Below are 20,494 nucleotides of genomic sequence, written 5' to 3'. Positions count from 1 at the left end.
AACACATGAGAATTTGAGAAGTAGAGAAAGGTGTAGCAAATGTTCTGAACTAGAGGGTGTTGATGTGAGAGGTAACCTCTGCCGCCTACGACTGCATGTGCATGGGGGTCCTGTATGCAAGCTATGGAGAGGGCGTCGTGGGGTCAGCTCTCTGCCATATTCGGCCTCAGCAGGCATGGATATTGCAGCAGCGGGGAGTAAATTGGCACAGGAGAGCACAAGTGTCAGTAGCAATGGGCCAATGAGAGTGGGGTGAGGGTGGGAACAGCAGCGTTTGGAGCAGTATCAAGGAGCAACGGTTACTGACCCCTCGCTCAGCTGGATAAAACTACTGGTCTCCTCGTGGGGGTCATCCTCTGGGGTTATATGGGACCAGCTCCCCATGCTCTCTTCACTGCTAGCACTCATTGAACGCTTGTCGCTCTTCACTACTGCAGCCACCGCCACAGTTGGCCTGTCCCTCTCACTGCTGGGGAGAGCACACCGCAAGATGGTGGGAATGACCATCGAATAGTTTGGCACAATGTCTGCTGCAATTGTTTGGTTGCTTTGGGTATTTTATTTTATTTTTTTTTTTCACCCAATGTTGTGCCTCTGTTCATGTAAACAGAGTTTTCTCAGAGGCAGTATTGGAAAAGTTTTCGCCTCTAGAAATCATAGATACAGTACAGTCCAGAAACTTCATACATTTGACAAGCCTTCGGGACTTAAAAATTAACCACGCACCACATAGAAGTTAAGCTAATTCATTTCAATGTATAAGGCATCAGCAGACTGCACTCCCAGAGGTTTTTCAGTCTCTCAGGCAACTGATTAAATGAAGTTATAATCAAATGATTGGGGGATGCCATCCTTGACAATTCCAGAGTGTGATTGACAGGGCGAGTGATTGAGTTCCACTCTTACACAAGGGACAAACAGATTTACTCCACTTGTTCCTGGATTACATGTATTGTTAAGTGAAAAGGAGCGCGTTGTGTGACTCTCCTGAGGCCCTGGAGCCTTTCAGCCGTTTTCTTCCGATTCCCTAGTGAACAAGTCTTATTTTGAGGATCCAAGCGTCTTTAAAACACTCAGCAAGAGACCAACAGAACGCAAATGATTCGCCCCCATATGGATATTACATTTCTACTTTCCGCTACCAATTTTAAACTTTAGCTTTTCTTTCCACTAATACAATTTCAGCAGGTTCATTTGATTCCAGACAAACACATTATGAACTGCTCCAGTCTTTATTACCTTCAGAATATCCAGTGAAATGTCTTCCGGTGTCTACGCTCTCCTTCCCTCTCTGAAAGGCCACTCAGACATTTTGAGTTTCTAGACTTGGAGTGAATTTTACTTGTTTGAATAAAAAATGTAAGACTGATTGTATCTAATATATATGAATCATAAGGGCGACATAACCTTATGACAATCCAACTGACTTCCTATAAACACAATTTTTCAGTTAACCTGCTGCCAAACAACTTCTCTCAAGCAACTTTTAATCTAACGTGACACCAAAGTTCTTTGCTATTTTAGTGGTGTCAATGTAATCTAAATAGCTATTGAGTGCCTTTGCTCGGCCGAGTGCAGCTTGTACCGATCAAGGTGAGTCCAACAGCCCCACAGCGGATAGAAGATGAAGCTACTAAAAGCTTTCTGCACACACAGTTCATGACCCAGACAGTGTGAGTCACAGCACAGCCAAAGGTTTGTCAAACCTCCCACAGCACTACAATAGATCACTTTTTACAGTGAATTGACCGTCTGTGTACCTGCCACTCTTTGACTCTAAAAATAGCTTGAACACTTGCAGGCCCTGTACTTTATCTGATTAGTGCAACTTAGACAACGTAAGGTAAACTCGATGTTTACCTCATAAAATGAAGTGTGGTTCTTCATTTCTCATTCTTACTCTTATCAGACATATTATTCTCTAGCTTTCATATTATATACTATAGTGTGATGCATCTGGTGCTGTATAAAAAAGGTAGGGGTCTGACTCTCAGGCGAGGGACTGTGAGCAGTGCACTACCTGTTGCCCGTAGCTCTCTCTGTACGCTTGGTAGCCAACACTTCTTGGGGTGTTTCATGAGGGCCTCCTACTGTCCTTTCAGGGTTTAAACGAGTGTCTTCATCCCTCTGATCTCCCTCGATGTGGATCAGTGGCACATCTCTGGGACCCCTCATACGGGGCGCGCTGCTGTCACTAGTCCCGGACCCTACTCCAATACCAGTTTGCTCCTGACTGGACCTACTTCGACCACAAGTGAGATGAGATTGTTTGAACCCCCTCCTCCTTTCACCAACAGGCATATACGGCTGTGAGAGAGACCCAGGTGTACCTCCAGCTACATCTTGCTGGCCCCCCAAGGCAGACCTGCCAATATCTACAATGTCAGCTGCCAGGCGATTGGCAAACTGCTGCACATAGGGCTGGGAGTCTCCTGCAGCCTCCAGCTCAATACTGTCCTCTGGATCAGCAATGATCTTGTTCTTTCTCATCAAGGACTCAATGGAGCTCGACCAGGTCTCATTAATCAGCATATCAGTAATCCGGTCAGTTTTACCCCTTTGATAAAGGCAGGAGTCTGACTTGCACAGTCCTGTAGCGGACACTGAGTTGCTGGGGAAGACGTTCAGGGTTTCTCCATGCACATTGCGGGCAAATCCATCAAAAGAGTTTGCTTTCATGGGTGAGTTGACAGTCAGTCTCGAGTCTGAAGAGCGCCGGTCTGGGACAGAGGACTGTCGTATACAGAAGGGTGTTCTAGGAGAAGGGGGGAACAGGCTGTTGCTCCATTCCTTAGTCTTGGCGATGCCATACTCTCTGTTTTCCTTGTCCATGTCCCGAAGCATAAACCTGTAGAACTCCTCCGTGATGCTCTCTGTGCTCGACTGTTTGGACAGGCAGGACGAGGTCCTGACATTAAGGTGACCATTTTTCTTTGATGCAGCCTGTTGTACAGCTGCAGTCAAAATGTTGCTGGCATTTTTTCCTGCATAGTAGTCCAGCAGAAGGTCAAAGCCCCTGCCCTCAGTCTCCATCTGGTTCACCATGAACCGTGAAAACTCATCGGTGATGCTCTCACAGCTGGACTGCTTCGAGATTGAGCTACCGCGGCTCAAGTTCTGACCCAACCGACTGCCCAGGCCCAATGTGTTGGGTGTGCCTGTGGGGTCTGCATCTTCTTCTGGAATGCTCTCATAACTAGAGGCCTTTCCACGGCTCCACCTCTCACACTGCAACCTGCTGCGAGCCTGTCCTGTTTTAGAGGTATCCACCACGTTGAGCTCAGGGCAGTTCATGATCCTGGCCGTGACTTCAGAGGCAAAGAGGGCAAATGGATCCTGTGGTTCGTCGAGGTTCACCGATTCATCCACCACGCGGTTCACCAGCCGCTCCATCAGCTCTGGTTGCTCCTCAGTTTTCCTCTTGATCTCACTGAGGCGTGGTGCCCTATGTTTCTTGGAGGCAGCATTGCTGTTCTGAGCTTCTTTCCTCCTGAGCACTGTGCGACAAGCAGGGATCAAGTAGGCTTCTGGCCCTTCAGTAGACGACCCTTTGAGGGCACAGAACCATGGTTGTTTCCCAGTGTTGTTTTCGAGGCAGATGGCGGCCAGTTCAGTGGCCATAGACACGACTGTAGCAGCCAAATCATCAGCATAGCAAGTAATTGGTGTCCTGGACTCTGAATCCATTCTCCAAGAAAGCAGAGAACTGCACGAGTTGAGGGAGGACTGCGGTGTGAGGGAGGACTGAGGTGTCAGGGAGGCCTGTCTGCTGTCACTGCCTGGCACTACACGTCCTCTCCTGTCTGTGCTGTAAACTTGGATTTCACTCAGAGGTTCCCTGATGCCACCACTGCCCTGCTGGATCTGCTGATGTTCAGAGAAGTCCTTGGCAGGCAAATAGGTGGATTTAGACTGACTTTGTCTGCACGACGACTGCTGTTGTTTCTCTTTGCTTTGTGCAGTGGAGAAAGATGCAATTAGATCACTTTCCTCAAGCACATATTTCTCCCTCAGACCGGGAACCATGGAAAGCTTATCTGTGCAGTGTAAGATGCTGCACTGGTTCCCACTATTAGTGGACTGGCCATGGCCAACTAAATACTGTAACTGACTTAAGTGAGCCTTGCTCTCTTTGGTGGTAGAAGGCTCCCTAGCACAAGTATTACCCTCTTGAGTCTCGTAGGACCTTTGGTCACCTCTTGAGATGTGACAGATTTTCTTCTGTGTCAGACAAAGGACATCAAACAGCAAGTTGTTAACACTGTCCTGCAGAAAAACCTGAAGGCCCGGGGCATCTTTTCCATTACCCTCCAGTTCCTTTTTCTTTTTTGCCTTCTCTAAAGCATGTGAGAATAGGCTGTCTGCCACCTCATTTATTAAATCGTCCACTTCCCTTTCATCCATGTAAGATTGTTTTGGACAATTAATGCCATCTAATATCTTGATATGCGTGGCCTCGAGCAGGTGGGCTATACTTTTGTAGCCTTGTGGCTGAGTCAGAACCTCAGCTGCTTCCCTGTGTAGGACCTCAGCAATGTTGGCACGAAACGCTTCGACGCTGGTACCCTCTGCCACACTGCAGTGCAGTGTGATGGCTGCAGAGGCTTTGGCAGCAGACATCAGACCACAGGATGCTGTGTAGACGTCAGTGGAATCTGCGTCAGAATCTCCGCACTCCCCCGACTCCTCTGTGAGTTCCACAGCTGCTACAGCACCAGCTACCTGAGCCATGCCACACATGGCTGAGGAGAAGGAGTAGTCACCCCTCTCCTCTTGCTCCGGCAGCTCCTCCTCCGCGTCTCCCTCTGAGGCCGATTCCATGGCAAGCTGTTTTGTCAGCTGTGGGTTGGTAATGGTGCCAATGACACTGGCAGCACAGGCCAAAGCCACCTCTACATGTTTCGATGGGTGTCCTCCACCACGGTGGGGGATTTGAGCCTGTGTTCCATTCTCTGGCATCTCTTGGGCTTTGGCAGTGATGTCCTGGTCAGGCACATGAGACACGTGGGTCTCTGGCCATTCTGCCGCTCCGTCCAAACTGTCCGGGCTTTGAACTATCACAATCTTTGGGAGTTCAAAAGAGCAAGTGCGCTGCTGGGAAGGTTCCTTGTTCTTTGAAAGACGAGTAGCGTTGGCGGTGCAACTTGAGAGGGACACGCTTACCGCAGCCTCGGAGACAAAGGAGGTTTCATCTTGAGAGAGGCGTATGAAGGCGTCTTGTAGTACTGATTCGGCCAGATTGGTGGCGTAGTGACCAGCTGATTCCTTAGTATGGAGGCTTGCTCGCTGATGCCCTTCTTTCTTTACCTCTGCATCCTCCCTGTTCTGATAATGGGCCAGCTGTCCCCTCTGACATGTAAGTCTGACACCATGTTTCTGTCCAACCTCCACCAAGCATTCTGCCAGGTCACCACTCTCTGGTTCTGTGAGAAGACAAATAAAAACAGAGAAAGGCAGGGAATGAGACATGTCCACACTGATTAGAAAGCAGCTCCATCAGTTCCAAAGTTTCACAGCAAGAGTAGACAAAACCCAGCTTTAAGTTGGAAATTTAAAGCTGTGTTTTGTCTCGTTTGTCCAAATCAATTTCCCCTTGCACATTTCATTCATCACCGGGGTAACACAATGGCAATAAATACAAGCTTCTTTCTTGTTTATAGTCTCAGTCGCTATAGAAATCGTTGTGTGTCCTTTCAACGTGTCCTACTTTGAAAGTATTTTGCTGACCTTTAAATTCCACAGTGCAATAATTAATGTAGTAAGAGGACTACATCACTCCCACTGTCATCATCATTCATTGGGCTAAGGCCTAACTAACAATGAGCCAGTCATGCCACAACACTACCATTGCAAACGTTACAGTTATAGGACACTTAAAGCACTAGTATCGATGTGGATAGTTTTAAAGTTTAAATTGCTTTAAACCTTCTATTTACATATTTTCTTATTTGCGCAAGGAAGACGCCATCGCATCAAAACGTGTTGTGGAACAGCCGCTTCAGTTAAGATATCGACCAACAAACATGGCTGCAAAGAAAACCTGTGTGGTGGAGGCAATGAGGCTCACCATTTCTGAAACCATCGTCCTCGCTGTCATCACCAAGGTGCTCTGAGGCCGTCAGGAAGTCTTCTTCTATGGACGAGATGGAGCGATTAGTGTCGTCGTCGATCCGCTGCCTGGCTGCTCGGCCCTGCTGAAGCTGCCGCTCCTTTCCCCACTGCAGACCGATCAGGAACTTGTTGATCTCAAAGATGATGTTGCCAGGTTGGGTGGAGCGTCTCCCTAAACACTTCACCAGGCACACACCTGTACTTCTCTGCTGGTGCTGTCCACCCTGAAAGGAACATGTACCTATTATTCATGCATACACACATCATGTCTGTACAAAGTTCTAAATGGACACACACACACACACACACACACACACACACACACACACACACACACACACACACACACACACACACACACACACACACACACACACACACACACACACACACACACACACACACACACACACACACACACACACACACACACACACACACACACACACACACACACACACACACACACACACACACACACACACACACACTTATTTAGTGGCTATAGTTTTTATGTTTTGTGATATCGTCATCAATCATTCTGAAATGAAAAATCTTTTTCATATAAGTCATTCATTCTGGATGGTTTTCTGTCTAACATGCAGTCCTATGAGGTGTTTTTATTACAGTGAAATGGGAAGAATTACTGGTATTTTTCCCGAGCACAAAATCTGAGGTTCAAATCTAATCACACAAAATTGCGGTACAAAAGAACAGCTTGCACTCTCTGCCTCGCACACCTGACCACTTAATTCAAAGGATGAAAATACTTGCAATGATTCATAGGCATCACAGCTCACTCACCTGAGAGGGGGACAGGGGGTGTGTTTGGCAAGTGTCTGAGGCTTCGAGGCCGGCGAGCAGTAGGATCTCGTTTTCTTTCGGCTGGTGGACAGTCAGCACTTCAACAAGCTTTGGCAGGTCTGGAGACACTGATGCCAATTTCTGCAGGAGAGTGACCGAGCACAGGGACATAGATGATCAAAATCAGCCTTTTCTTCATGCGACTTCAAAACTGAACATAATGTGATCCCTGTTCTTTTAATTCAGAGACAAATCAATATAAAAGGTCTTCCTTTGAGAAGTCTAGAGCCATGTGCAATTCTGCCAATGCCAGCTGCGGAAGGCTACAAAATCTGCATATTATCTAAACAAAAAAAAACAACCCCCTAATTCTGGGTAATGATTTTGAATCCATGGCAACTGAGCCAATGATTAGTTGTGAAATACAGAGAGCAGAGTTCTTGGGAGATGAAAACTGGGCAGGAAAGAAAAGGACGTGGATTCTGCTCACCTTGATGCTTTTGTCATCACGACAGTCCGTTTTTTGTGGGTCCAGATTCACAAAACAGATCTGAGACACACAAATGGAGAAGGAAAACAGATTAGAGTGACAGCCGGAATGGGAAAAGTATAACACCGAGGCTGAGAAACAATATCCCTGATGTGAGAGTGCTGCACTGCCTCTCCCACTGTATGAATCCTAAACCAGTGGGAATGCTTTCCTCTAAGTGACTCAACTACAGCAGCTGAATAACCAGTCTCTCATTGGCAGAACCCTTTCTAAAAAAGACCTCCTTGTCTCTCAGGGGCTGCTATCAGCAGGTGTACATCAGCAGTGATTTTATTTCTGTCGCCATCTCTCTTTTTCCGCTTCTCCACTCCTCGGTCTCCACTCCTTCATTGTGCCTCTGTCACACCCTCACCCTCCTTCTCTCCTCATCTCACCAACTGTTGCCTCTGGCTGCACATTTAATGGTGTGTGATGAGTCCTCGTGTTAGTGCTTGGAGTGTGCGACTGTCCGCCGGCTGCGGCTTGATTGTGCAGCGCACGGCCTCTGATCTGAATTGGCAGAGCCAAGTCAGTCTTGTGCAGCTAAATGGATAAAGCATTGGAGGGGTGGGGGAGTTAGTTCCTACTAACTCGCACGTACTCGGCACGTCTGTGTGCTTTGGAAGAAGTGACTTATTTGAGTCATGAACACATACTTATTATATTCACTGTATGTCTAACTTAATGCTACCAGGCATGTTGTTACTAATCAGACCAAATGTGAGTCAGTGAGGCAGTCTCTGTCTTTTCATTGGAAAACATGCACAATATATATTCAATATATATTCCCTGAAAGTCACATCAAGTTTTAGAGGCCACAGTAGATCGGGCATCAATGTCTATGTGCTGTATAATAATATCGATTTCTTCTTTTAAAATCATGTCATGTTGTCTGTCTGTTTTTTCGCTGCAGATCTGAAGGTGAAGCAAAAGCACGGCTGCAATAAATAGGTCAACATACTCAGGAGTTTATATTTCAATTCTGCGAAAGTTTGCAAATTTTTCAAACTTTCAAAAACCGTCTAGGTTTGCTTTATCAAAAATCCAAGAACACAAGGGAACGACAACAACTGTCTGCAAAGCCAGATGGAATATGTCCTTCAGCTAAAACGGTAACGCGGCGCATTCTGAACAGGCACATTTCCCCCTCATCTCCAACCTGCTATCCTCCAGTCAAAAACATCATATTTACAAACTGTTAAGTTTAATGTGATGATTGCCGCTTTCAAAAATATGTGATGGGTGACAGATGACATTAAAAGAATATTTGAAAAGGTTTTCCTGTCTCACCTTAAACAAACTGCATCTGCCCTCATGTGTCACCGGCAGCATGTTTCTGAATACCAAGAGGCATGCTCCTTTGTTAATGTTCCTCTCAAAACAACAGTGTGGAGGATAACAGTTAGTTTATTTACTTGTCTGTTGTGTTGCGTGATGAGGAACATTTTGTCAGATTAGCTGTTAAATGTCAACGGTACACGGGTGGACCGGAGAAAAATCTCCACCTTTTACTAATACCAAAGACAATAGCTCTATTTTGACACTTGCCGACCCTAGTTTGATGGAAAATATGGCCATTGAATTCTGTTTTTAGCAATTCTGCAGAGTTCTCACATGCTATTGTTTGTCTTGCTGATAATATGCATGAACTAATGTTTGCAAATTACATTTTTGTTTGGCATCTGAATGCAGATATTATGCCCTTTATCTAAATGGTGATGCGCTTTAAACAAAGAATCACCTTATGGCTTTTCCCTTTACACTATTATGCACAAAAAAGGCAAAGGCTATAATTTGGTATTTGCTGGTTCATTTTCAATTTCTATGCACCACAACATGCAAATAAGAGGTTTGGCACCTCAGCAGGATTCCAGAAAAGCAGCAAAGACACCTTCCCCCGCCTGCCAAGTTCATCGCCTGCAGATAACACAGTTTGGGGATAAGCGAGGCGAATGATCCACGACTTTGACCTTGAGAAGGTTTGCAGCCACGTAACCCCGTCAGACGGTGAAAGCCGAGAGGCAGTTCTAAATTTGGGAAGCAGAGGACCTTCTAGTCTTTTCTGAGTCCGAGCCCAGGGACACGCTCTGATTCTATCAGGTTTTCACAGACATACTGGGTGACGTGCACTTGTGCGTCAGCCTCTCTCTGAAGGACTGACCACGTAAGCAACGGAGGGGGTGAGGGGAAAGAGGGGGAAAGGAAAGGAAATAAAAGAAACAGAGAAGGTGAAGGTGATAATTTGATGTGTGGATAAAGTCTAGTGAGACACTCAAGGGCTTCAGTGGTGCTCCAAATGAGAGACATCAGTGATTTTCAAGTTTAGTTCACGCAACTACAAAGTTGAACCTGCACAAACAGATTGTTTGGCCACTTGGGGGCAGTAGGAACAAATACAAAGCATAATATTGATTAATTTCGAGTTTTGTCTCTGGCCACCAGATACATTATAGATCAATATTTACTCTGGCTTTAACTCTGTATTTGGTCTCCACCAACTCCTTTGAAGAATATCTTGCTTTCTTAGCTGCTAAATGCTCCACTATGTTGACCGGTTCGTCGGCAACTTTGTCTGTTGGCTGTGTGGTGTTGAGCACGGTGAGTTTTCAGCGCGAGGGGTGGGAGTGACCAATGTGACAACACACTGAACAACACTGTAACGTTTGCAAAGGCCTGGCTGCATCATAACAAGCTATCACTTTCACATTGTAGTATTCACGTGATTCACTGTTAACATAAAAGTAGTTATTAAACCCACAAAAAAGGTATTTTGGTCAAGGCTGAAAACAAATACCACCATCGAACCGTTGGTTGGATGACATCCATCCAACTAAACATCCTCACTATTACTTCTTACGGCAGGACAAGATCACGCTACTCCGTGCCTTGCTACAGAATACATAAATAATATGCACAACAAATCCAATACACACAGCTTTATGTGTACCTTCCAATGACTGTTGATCCACAGGCCCGACAGCCACATGCTCGGGTATTGTTGGAGGCAAAAGGATTCAACTGTCCCAACTTCTGCATAAATCCTCCTATTTGGCTGTGGATGTACACAACTGTCAGGCAGGCAGATTGCTCTCTTTCTACCACCACACATACAAATAGAGCTTATGCAGATACTTAGCCACAGTTTCAATACAACACTGACTCTTTGCTCACTACTCTGATCCTCCCACACACAGCTGCTGCCGTCGGTCCTTCTGGCTTACTTTCTTTTTTTTATGTGGCTCTTTCTTTGCTATTTTCCATGACTTGAAATACTGTACTTTTGGTATAAAGTACATTTAGTCATTTATATACGCTATGCGTGTTTTGTGTGGTCTTTCTTGCCCGAAGCAACAAAACATGGCTACTCGAAAGACTAGAGCAAACACAAGTAAACACAAACACAAGTAAACAGCGCCTGTGATGCTGTTACAGAAATACGGGTTCATTCTCCCTCTGAGGTCACCAAACTAACCATAGCTCCCTCTATTGTACAGTGTGTTGACATATCTCAGAGGCTGGCAACTTTAATTATAATCCATTTGAAGTTTAATTTAATTCAAATGAAGTTCGGGAGGGAACAACATTAAGGCTCAGTGACTCGGCCGTGTTCATTTGGAGATGCAAGCCACAAGCTGTACAGAGCTGGTGTCCAGACCAGACCAGCATGCTCATCTCTCAATGTCTCTGGTGACTGTAAACAGCCTCATTTTGTGTTCATACATTCGCATATGTGCTAATCAAATGCACAACATCAGCTGTTTATGGAGCATAACAGGAGCTACCATGTGATGTAATCACCTGCGACATATGTAGGTTGTACAGGCTATTTATAATCTGATTTGAGCGTCACGTATTTCATCACTAGATGTACAAGAAACGTTGAATATACATATGTATATTTAGACACACACACACACAGTTAATGTTTGGCTGCGGGCGCAAAAGAGAGCATCAAGAAGCCAATGCTGTTCTTATTCTTCTCACAACATGAATATATATATATATATATATATATATATATATATATATATATATATATATATATATATATATATATATATATATATATATATATATATATATATATATATATTATAAATATAAATTATGTATAAATTATATATATATATAATCAGTTAATATGGACAGCAATGTGTTAATATGTTCATACAAGGACAAAACGATGTTGAGTACTTCTGAGATGAGCTAAGCACCAACCAATGTAATCATGTCCACTTGAGCAACTGAAATATCAATGATGTCCCCTACCCTGAGAAAAAACCCAATATCACATTCAAGATGTCAAGCATGCAACTGATAGCAGCAGCAATAGCAATACCAGCTAAATGACTGTATTGATCAGAGTTCTCGTGTTAATACAGCAGCTCAAACAGCTCTGAACCAGCGTATCGTGTGTGTGTGTGTGTGTGTGTGTGTGTGTGTGTGTTCCTAACTTAAGACTCCCTTTGGGGACAGACATCAGGCGAAAGAACAGGTTATTCCGGACGACTTGTCCAATTGGGGACAAAAGCCGTCCTGATTTGGTAAAAAAAAGATTTTTGAGTCATTGACGGGTTTGGTTAAGGTCAGGGTGAGGCAAGATGGGGTTATTAAAACCACACATCTCCATAGTGGGCTAACTCCAAGCTACAACATGTTCTCTCCACCTGAACTGTATAATATGCAAACTATATTAATAGCTCAAGCTTTCTTATCAATATTTACCTTGGCCTACAGCATAAAAACAGCTAACCGCACCCAAGACAGGATTACCAACCAGGGAATTGGGCCCATGGGGAATTTTTAAGTAGATTAATTCAGCCATGCCTCCACTATAGTCATCTATGAACTCCATATTTTTACCTAACTCTTTGGATGAAGGCTTATACTTTTAAGCAAGTAGGTCTCTTTTTTTTAGAGCACAACCTTGTACCAAAGACTGCCGTTTCTCATAATGTCAGCTGGACAGTGTAAAGTAAAAGGAAGAAGAAAGGAAGACGGTTTCGCCTTCCTGGGCTGATCCTGTTGTAATTCAGCGCTCCAGCTGCAGCTGATGGCATATTTATTCTGTTCTGCCTCTCTCTGGGCCAGGAAGGGCCAGGTCAGGACACAAGCCACCACCCGAGTGTGAAGTGTTTGAATCGGGTGATGAATGGATCCCTCTCCTCCAGGGACTGCGGGTTCAAAGCAGGAACACGGATAGCCAAAAGGAAGGAACCGTGTTGAGAGATTCTGCAGCTTTACTACACCAGGTTTTCTGCATTTAAAAAGAAATTGGAACTCACGTTCTTACAAAAACAACTGCAATCTCCATCTTTAAGTGTCACGTGAGCTAATCAAATCAAAAGGAAATCAAACGTGTTAACTCGACGCACACAGATTATGTATCCATTTGCTTTGCAAAAGGAAAAAAAGATATAAAAGGTGCCGTCTTCCTCTTCAAAAATGCTCAGCCAGTACAATCGCTCAGGGGTGTGATGAAATGCAGTGTGACTATCACTGCAACATGACACTTCTCTGGGACTTCATGCATTAAAACATGAGCGAGTGATCAAAGGTGATGCAGCCAGAGGTGGATGATGGAGCGGAACGCAGGAAATCCAAAGGTTTTATCTAGCTCAGTTTTTTGGCCTTCTGCTCTCACTGTTTTTGGACTTTTCCGGTTTAGAATAATTATACTTCAAACACACATTCCTTTGAAAACTCAACCTAATGGACTCATTTTGGTTTAATACTTTGCCAGTCAGCTTCCAATTGAATCAGAGTATGCTGTTTTTAACCTTTAGCAAACTCCACTCAATACTCAGTTAACCAGGGAAAACAATAACATGCCTCTACACATGTTTCACTGCATCAGCGTTCATCGTCTTAATATCTTATCTTTCACTTTCTTTCTCTCAGTTTTCCACACTCAGCCTCCTGTCTGCCTCCCTGTACAGTTCAGGCCAGGAAAGAATAATGTATTTCTCACACAGAAAGACTCATCTATTGTATATCTATGTTTGATTGATTACCCTCGTAAAAAGCCAAACCTAGAATTATGAGTCAGAGGAACAATCTGTCACATCAGAGTCCGAGAGCGACGCTGTGGGCGGATGGGGACGCATCTGTTTGCAATCGCATTGAAGTTCCCTCTGATTCATGGAAAACATGCACGGAGAAAAACAAACAACCGTTGTCTTGTTGATACTAAAACTTCTTCTTCTCTTTTTAATGAAGATGAAGCTACTTTGCTTTTACCGTTCACAAAGAACAATGAAGATAAAACTGCACAATCCCAGACTCGGGTATGAGTTCTGTTCTGCACAGACAAGACAAGTCTTTCTAGTAAAAATGAGGCGCAGGTGCACATGCGTAGATCCACTTTACAGGACTCGATTCGATGGTCAGGTGGATTAATGTGCAGAACATCCATCAGTAAATACTGGGAGTTTTCTCAGATTACTGAAAACAAAATCTTTGATACATCTCACAGATGTGTGAGACCTGTGTATGTCATGTCCTAGATAATACAGCTGGCGTCTGGGGGTTTCAGGACCATTCAATGTTCACACTTACGAAGTGTGACATGACTGTGTGAGAACGGTGCTCTTTTGCTGAAATACAGCTCTTCCTGTTACCGTGGTAAAGATTATCAAACAATGTTTTGGAGAGCAGTATGTTCAGAAAATGGGCAAAAACACATTGTGTGTTATTGCCATTTATCCATGACGGAGGAATTCTAAATAAAATGATAAGATTATTATCAGGCTATCACTGAAGCGAGGCTGGACGTGTCATGCATTTTAAGAAACTCAATTTCAGATGACGTTGAAAGGGGCGAATCTCATCTTCTATAAAAACAAATCCTGGCCCTGATGCAGTGTTGAGATATTTTATTTAGAGTGTTTATTTAAAGAATCAAACGTCTGTTGTCCCGCCCGACAAAAGCCTGCCTTTGAGCCACTGGCAGATGTAAATCCTGACTGCCATGCTTAACTTGCACATTACAATGAGTGAGTGATCCAAGGTGACACATCAGAATTGAGCAGAGAGAGGATTAAACATGCGTGTCCTCTCCAGCTAAAAGCCTCTCCATTTTTGTGCTTCCTCCCTTGATGTATTTTCTAGGTCCAGCGCGGTCGAGTCGACGCCACACAAAGTGCTTATTAATCCAAACACGCTCCAGAAATGACTCACTAAACGTCACATTCGGGTTCGGGGGAATATGGATGAGAAATGTGTGTCGATCCCGCTTCTTTTCATTTTTGACGTAATTTCTTATGTCTTTAAAAGCCAACGGCATTACGGTATCTTCTCCTTGCCTTTCAATGTTGCATACTCCTTGTTAACAGTTGTGACACATGACAAGATGAAAAGAATGGAAATGTAAGATGATGCTGCAAACTTAGTGTTTTGGCTAATTGTGTAGATCAATGTTCAAGACACAATTTTAAAAAAGTGTATGGAGCAGCAACTAAATGGTTACAGGAGTAAGCTCAGTGGTTAGAATCAGGAAATCTAATTAAAAGTTGAGAGTCTGCCCCGCCATGTCAGCTCAAATAACAATGATCATTTTCTGTAAATCTATCCCAGCATGCACTTAACAGAGGGCAAAGAGAGTCTGAAATGACTCAATTACAACCATAACAACACCTGTGTACAGTTGTGCAGTTTCCTTGTTTCAGAAAGCAGCTTTAGCAAAAACTCTGTTTGTTAATTAACCCCGAGAGGAGGGAAACGCGGGGTTAACTTAAAGTCTGGGTCTTTCGATCAGAATTCAAATCCTGGTTCGATATTAGTTTTTGTTGCCCAAATACTACCCTCTGCATGTTCTTCTTTTTGCAAATGGGAGTTTCTTTCATGCAAAGATATAACACTGTCACTCTGTGCACACAGCTGACGTCAGCCGTCACTGATCAAACCTAATTCCTATAATAAGAAGATTAGATGTTCTGAGTGAACAGCATTGTGATCCAGCTGTAGAATGTAGGTCGAAATTGAGGGTTTTAAATAGGATGCGTATCGTGAGCATATTTTAACAGCATTTCAGTGACTTGTGGGCTCGAAGGAGCTGAAATAAAGCCACTGAATGCTGTCGAATCAAGATGCATGCTGGGACTTCACCATGCAGGGTGAAACAAAGAGAGGCCGACATGTAGAATTGAAAACCTAAACTGGAACTGCACCATCAAGCATGAAAAATCTCCAGTGTGAGATTTGGTTCAAACATTGGACGAGAGCCACATGAAGCCCAACGACCTTTGACACGGCCACCAAGTCACCGAGACTTCCCGTCACCCTGAGCCACTTAACCCGCCAACTATTCCACACTGCTGGGCTTTCTTGTGTTTAATTCAGCGACCGCGAGTAAGGTCGGTAAAGTTATAAGACCAGTGGCGCGGCTGCAGAATCAGAATTCTCCAGTCGGGTTCCTGTGTGAATTACAGTTTCTGTACTTTACTGCAGCAGCAGTAAAGTACAATGGAGGCCGTGTTAAGTGCGGCCTCCATTGTGTGTCACATTCCCCGTTTAATTAATAACAGCCAAGCTGCCATTGTGGAGTCTTGCGCAGCATAATCACTCACGTGACTACGTCCGCCATCTTGCTTTCTCTCTCTTTCTCTCTCTTTGTCCTTGTTCTCTTGCCACACTCACACACACACCCTGATCTATATATGTCATCTTCAGTTGGCCACTGTGTTGTGTGTTTAAATATATTTAAAATGTAATGTTAGTCAGATTCCAACATGTATTAATTGACAATACAGAATAAAACAAATTGTGTTCACTTATTTACTCTTTTTTAAAGATAAATAAATGCTCAGTCCATATAAATATCTTACATGCATTAATCTCTCTACATCCACTGGAGGCCATCATGGAAACAGAGCTCCATTCAAGGTGGCTTTTTTCATTCACTGCATACCAGCTTAACTTTATTCGTTATTATTGAACAAACTCTGGTCAGCATTTCTGGAACTTAAAACTCAAGAGTTTCCCATCTCAGGGTTTGTCAACTCAGAGTTCAGGGTTAGACTCAGAGTTAGTTAAACCTGCTTTCTGAAACAGCAGTGTTAATCTTTGGGAGGGCATGTGAGGTTGATTTGAAGAACCTGTCACTTTATTTCCATTTTGTGAAAAGAAGGAATAGTAATTTTCCTTCATTCAAACCCATGAGCAAGGTACTTAAAATACTTAACATCAGACTCTAGTCAAAAGCTTGTCAGTTATATAAAAAATATCTTAACAGAAAAACACATGTTAACAGAGTGTATTTATCATTCCATTGTTCCTTTATAAAATTGAAAAAATGCAATATCTTACATTTGTGCAAACTAATTACAGCCATTGTACGACCTTAAATCACGTCTATTTTCTTAACCCATACGAAGTGACACTCCAAACCTTAAGAACAACAACTGCCTACAAAACAGCAGCAAGGGAGCAACAACAAGCTGCTGCATGAACATTTCCACCTCCAAGCCCAGACGTCACCTAGAGCAGGCAGCTTGAAGAAAGTGTGTGTTCTTGGATATGTTGCATCATTTCTGAATTCATCTCTGTTGCCAAAAAGGGTGTGGAGCACTTCATCCACAGTATGCTACTCACCATGGTGCGGCTGCCCTCCGCGTCGTCGTCCAGCAGGCCCAGCCTGCAGAGAGCTTTCTCATTCCTCAGCCAATACTCCGACGAGTCCAGCACGCTGTTACTGCACAGGACCTGCAGCACACAGAGAAACCCTTGCTCAGCAGCACTGTGGAAATCACACCGCACGGAGGCACACATGGAGCATATGACACACGCCGTCACACAGGCACTTTCATCTGCGTCCCCTCTGTTGTTGGGATCAATTGACCTTTATTTCCAGAGTGTCCGCGGCACAGGAGCAACCATCCGTCATTTAACCAGACACTGCGCAGTGTAAATACAACAGTTATTGCCTCCTCCCCAGAGGGACATTTTCCATGAAGCCCTCAGGGTGAAACCTGCAGTCATTGAGCTGCCTTTGTCAATGATTTGTCACTTGACATACTCTAATTGAAAGCTATTGATTTTGTTGTCTCAATTACAATGCCAATTTATTTACACAAGTGAAATTAAAAATTCCCCTCGATGCAGTGCTAGGGTTGGACCATATGACAGATATATATGTATTTATTTGTTAAAGGAATATGACAAAAGACAACCGATGAACAGACCATAAAAGATTAAAATCACATGCTATATATAAAAAATGATCACGCAATTGCTTTGACGTATGATTATTATCACGTGTGTGTGCTCACTCACAAATCATCCCCCCTAAGGAAGAGACCATCTGTGCCGGCCCTCGGCCAGGTGAAGGTGACGTAGCCTCAGCTGATCTCACAGAGAGCGATCATATCAAAAGGCTGCTGGCGCAGCAGAGCGGAGCCCGAGGTTCAATTATAAGAGAGGAGAGACACGTGACCCCGCTGGACACTCGAGTGGAGGTCAGTTGAGATCATGAGCGGTAGGCTAATTAGGGACACACAACAGCGGGCACACCTGCACGTACACACGCAGTAAGAGACGCACACAAATGGACCGACACACAATTTTTAAAAAGGAAATTCAATCCAGCCTCTACCTCAGCCCACTGATCTGTGCCAATTCCCCTCCTGTCTCTTTGGCACTGGGAGATGATAAAGCTACTGTGTTGACCCCGGGGCTTGGCTGTTCCTCTATTTGCAGAGTCCTCAGGTGTCACAGACCCCCCCCCCCAGCTGAGGAAATTAAAATCTCTTGCACTGACGATAAACTGACGGAGGCAGATACTGTGTGAGGGACAGTGGCACAGGCACATGAACAGAGAAAAAGAAGAAGTGGTCACACAGCAGAGATGGATGTATCCTTGCATCCTATTTCTTTTCTTATTTACCTTCTTGCAGGCGCTGATGGATGAAGCCACGGTGCTCTCCGTGCTTCCTCCCTCCACCTCGACAGCCTCTGAGCCTTCAAACATGGCAGACGACTGGAAGCTACTGCAAGGCAAAAAGGGCAGAGAGTTGACTTTGTCAGAGCAAGTTCTTGTCAAGTGCTCACACTTCTCTTTAAAAAACAAATGTTTTAAAGTCTTGGATCAGTACTCTAGGAGTAGCCCACTGCCTGTCACATGTCTTCATACTGTACAGATGTTGCAGTCATCCAACAAATGAAGCAGCTGTTGTCGGACTGGTGAATAATGTCAATATGCTGAGCCAAATGCTTAATTCTTTCTTTTAGATTATTCCCATGCTTGTAAGATCGCACCAGATGAGATTAGATGAGCCTCTATTGCCTCATTTAAGAACATTTACAAGTTTATGGCCGACAAAGGTGACACCTTCCATCATTTATTAAGGAGTGCAAAGAGTTGTAGGTGTTGCTCTTTGAATGTCAAGACCTTTTTATCACATTGTTATTTATGAGAAGCCGTTGTGGCTTCTTTTAAGATACAATAGAAAAGCACGTTTATTTATGGATTTCTATGATGCTTGTGGCACAGGCTCCATAGCATGAATGCAAAGCTCACTGAGCTCATTAGTGTATTGTAGCTTTTTGCAGAAGGCTATCATATAGTTTAATATTAGTATGAAACTAAGCATTAAAATCTCAAAGGTTCCTGGCCATATTGCCAAATTGTGCAATTTGACTTTGACAGCCACAGAGGATATAGCAGAATAAACAGGGAAACACAACATGTGTCCCTCGTCTGGTGTTTGAAACAAAATTATTCAATAATCTGTAGTGATGGGAACATCTGTCAGACTCCAGTGTGCCTTAACACAACATAGCAACCGCAAGATCTCAGGAAGGCATCATTATCCTCCGTGCATGCTTTCACTGAGATAAGCCAAATCGAAGCTTATCTGGAATGGCATTAATGAGGATCAATTTGGGAAATAAAGAGGGTGGATAGGAATATTTAGGAGCAGCTTTTGCTCCCACTGTAATCCAGATATTTCAAAGCAAATAAAAAAGCATTTTATTTTGAAAGGCCCCCGGGGACCACACAACCCTATCTATTTGCAGTTAATGAACATGCCTGAATAAATAATTGTGTCACATGAAAAGTGATGGTGCACTACTGGAGATAAGTGGATGTGGTGTGCTTTTGAATGTACCAGACACACATTAAAACAAACACACATACACACACACACACACACACACACACACACACGCACACACAATGTTGGATGCATGTAGAAAATTGAAATATTACGACACTGCAAAAAAAAAATGGAACACTATTTGAAAAAAAAAAAAGAAGACGAAAATAAAAAAGGAAAAACAGCATAGACCGACTGGCCTTTCTGCGTTCGACATGCAAAATTGTGAGTGATTTCCGCACGAAGGAGAAGAAGACCACCGGGATTCATTATGCACGACCTCTTTTCTAATCTTTGAGCTTCACGACTCTTCCGTCACAACACGGTAATTGATTGACAGGTTGGAGAGCTCTCGCGCTGCCGGGGGGGGCAGGTCCGCATGAGGTGGAGGACGCAATTAAGTGAACCGTCTGGCTTTCAATGGCGGCCCCCGGTCCGCTGTTGAAATGGAGGTGGACCAATTGAGTGGCCAACGGGCAACTTTTGGTGGCAGCCTTCGGATTCCACTGCGTCGCAAAGAGTTCAATTGCACAACATCATCAGTGTGGCAGGTTTAGGTCCCGAAGACTGCGGAACCCTTTTGCTAGAGGAGGAACAACTGGCCAAGTGTTTACATGTTTATTTACGGCACACCCCCCCGACAGTGGACTGTGAACGCGGCTTTACTGCATCACTCTGCGTGGATTCTGTTCTCCAGCACCAAAGTGACACACTTTGTGTTCAGTCAAAAGACCACTGCGCTCTGGTTCAACACATCAAACATCACGATCACTTCAGGGGGGGGGTTGAAAATATACCGATACGCTATATTTCCAAAAAGTAGATGTTCGTGAACATCAGACATGGGGATATCGTTCAGGGAACATATGCGCTAATTAACATCGACAATTGTTTTTGAAATCCCGGGAGGATAAACTGTCTCTTACCTCGGCGTTTTCAGAAGGCACTCGGCCAT

At 44.1% G+C, this 20,494-nt stretch overlaps 1 protein-coding gene across 1 annotated transcript in view; it reads right to left on the bottom strand.

Annotated features, from left to right (window-relative positions):
* The window catches only part of sphkap (SPHK1 interactor, AKAP domain containing), a 24,489-nt gene extending 3,995 nt beyond the window's left edge, over positions 1-20,494 (bottom strand). The window contains exons 1-8 of the mRNA XM_034549024.1: positions 20,466-20,494; positions 18,327-18,429; positions 17,036-17,146; positions 7,406-7,465; positions 6,916-7,056; positions 6,068-6,335; positions 2,021-5,423; positions 308-469 (exon numbers count right to left, since the gene is read on the bottom strand). Of these exons, the coding sequence (XP_034404915.1) occupies positions 308-469; positions 2,021-5,423; positions 6,068-6,335; positions 6,916-7,056; positions 7,406-7,465; positions 17,036-17,146; positions 18,327-18,429; positions 20,466-20,494 (4,277 nt within the window). The remainder of the gene's footprint in view (positions 1-307; positions 470-2,020; positions 5,424-6,067; positions 6,336-6,915; positions 7,057-7,405; positions 7,466-17,035; positions 17,147-18,326; positions 18,430-20,465) is intronic.

The sequence above is a fragment of the Cyclopterus lumpus genome, chromosome 13 (assembly GCF_009769545.1).
Source record: "Cyclopterus lumpus isolate fCycLum1 chromosome 13, fCycLum1.pri, whole genome shotgun sequence".
Taxonomy (NCBI): Eukaryota; Metazoa; Chordata; class Actinopteri; order Perciformes; family Cyclopteridae; genus Cyclopterus; species Cyclopterus lumpus.
Note: the sequence above shows the minus strand (reverse complement) of the source record. Positions and strands in the feature narration are given on the sequence as shown.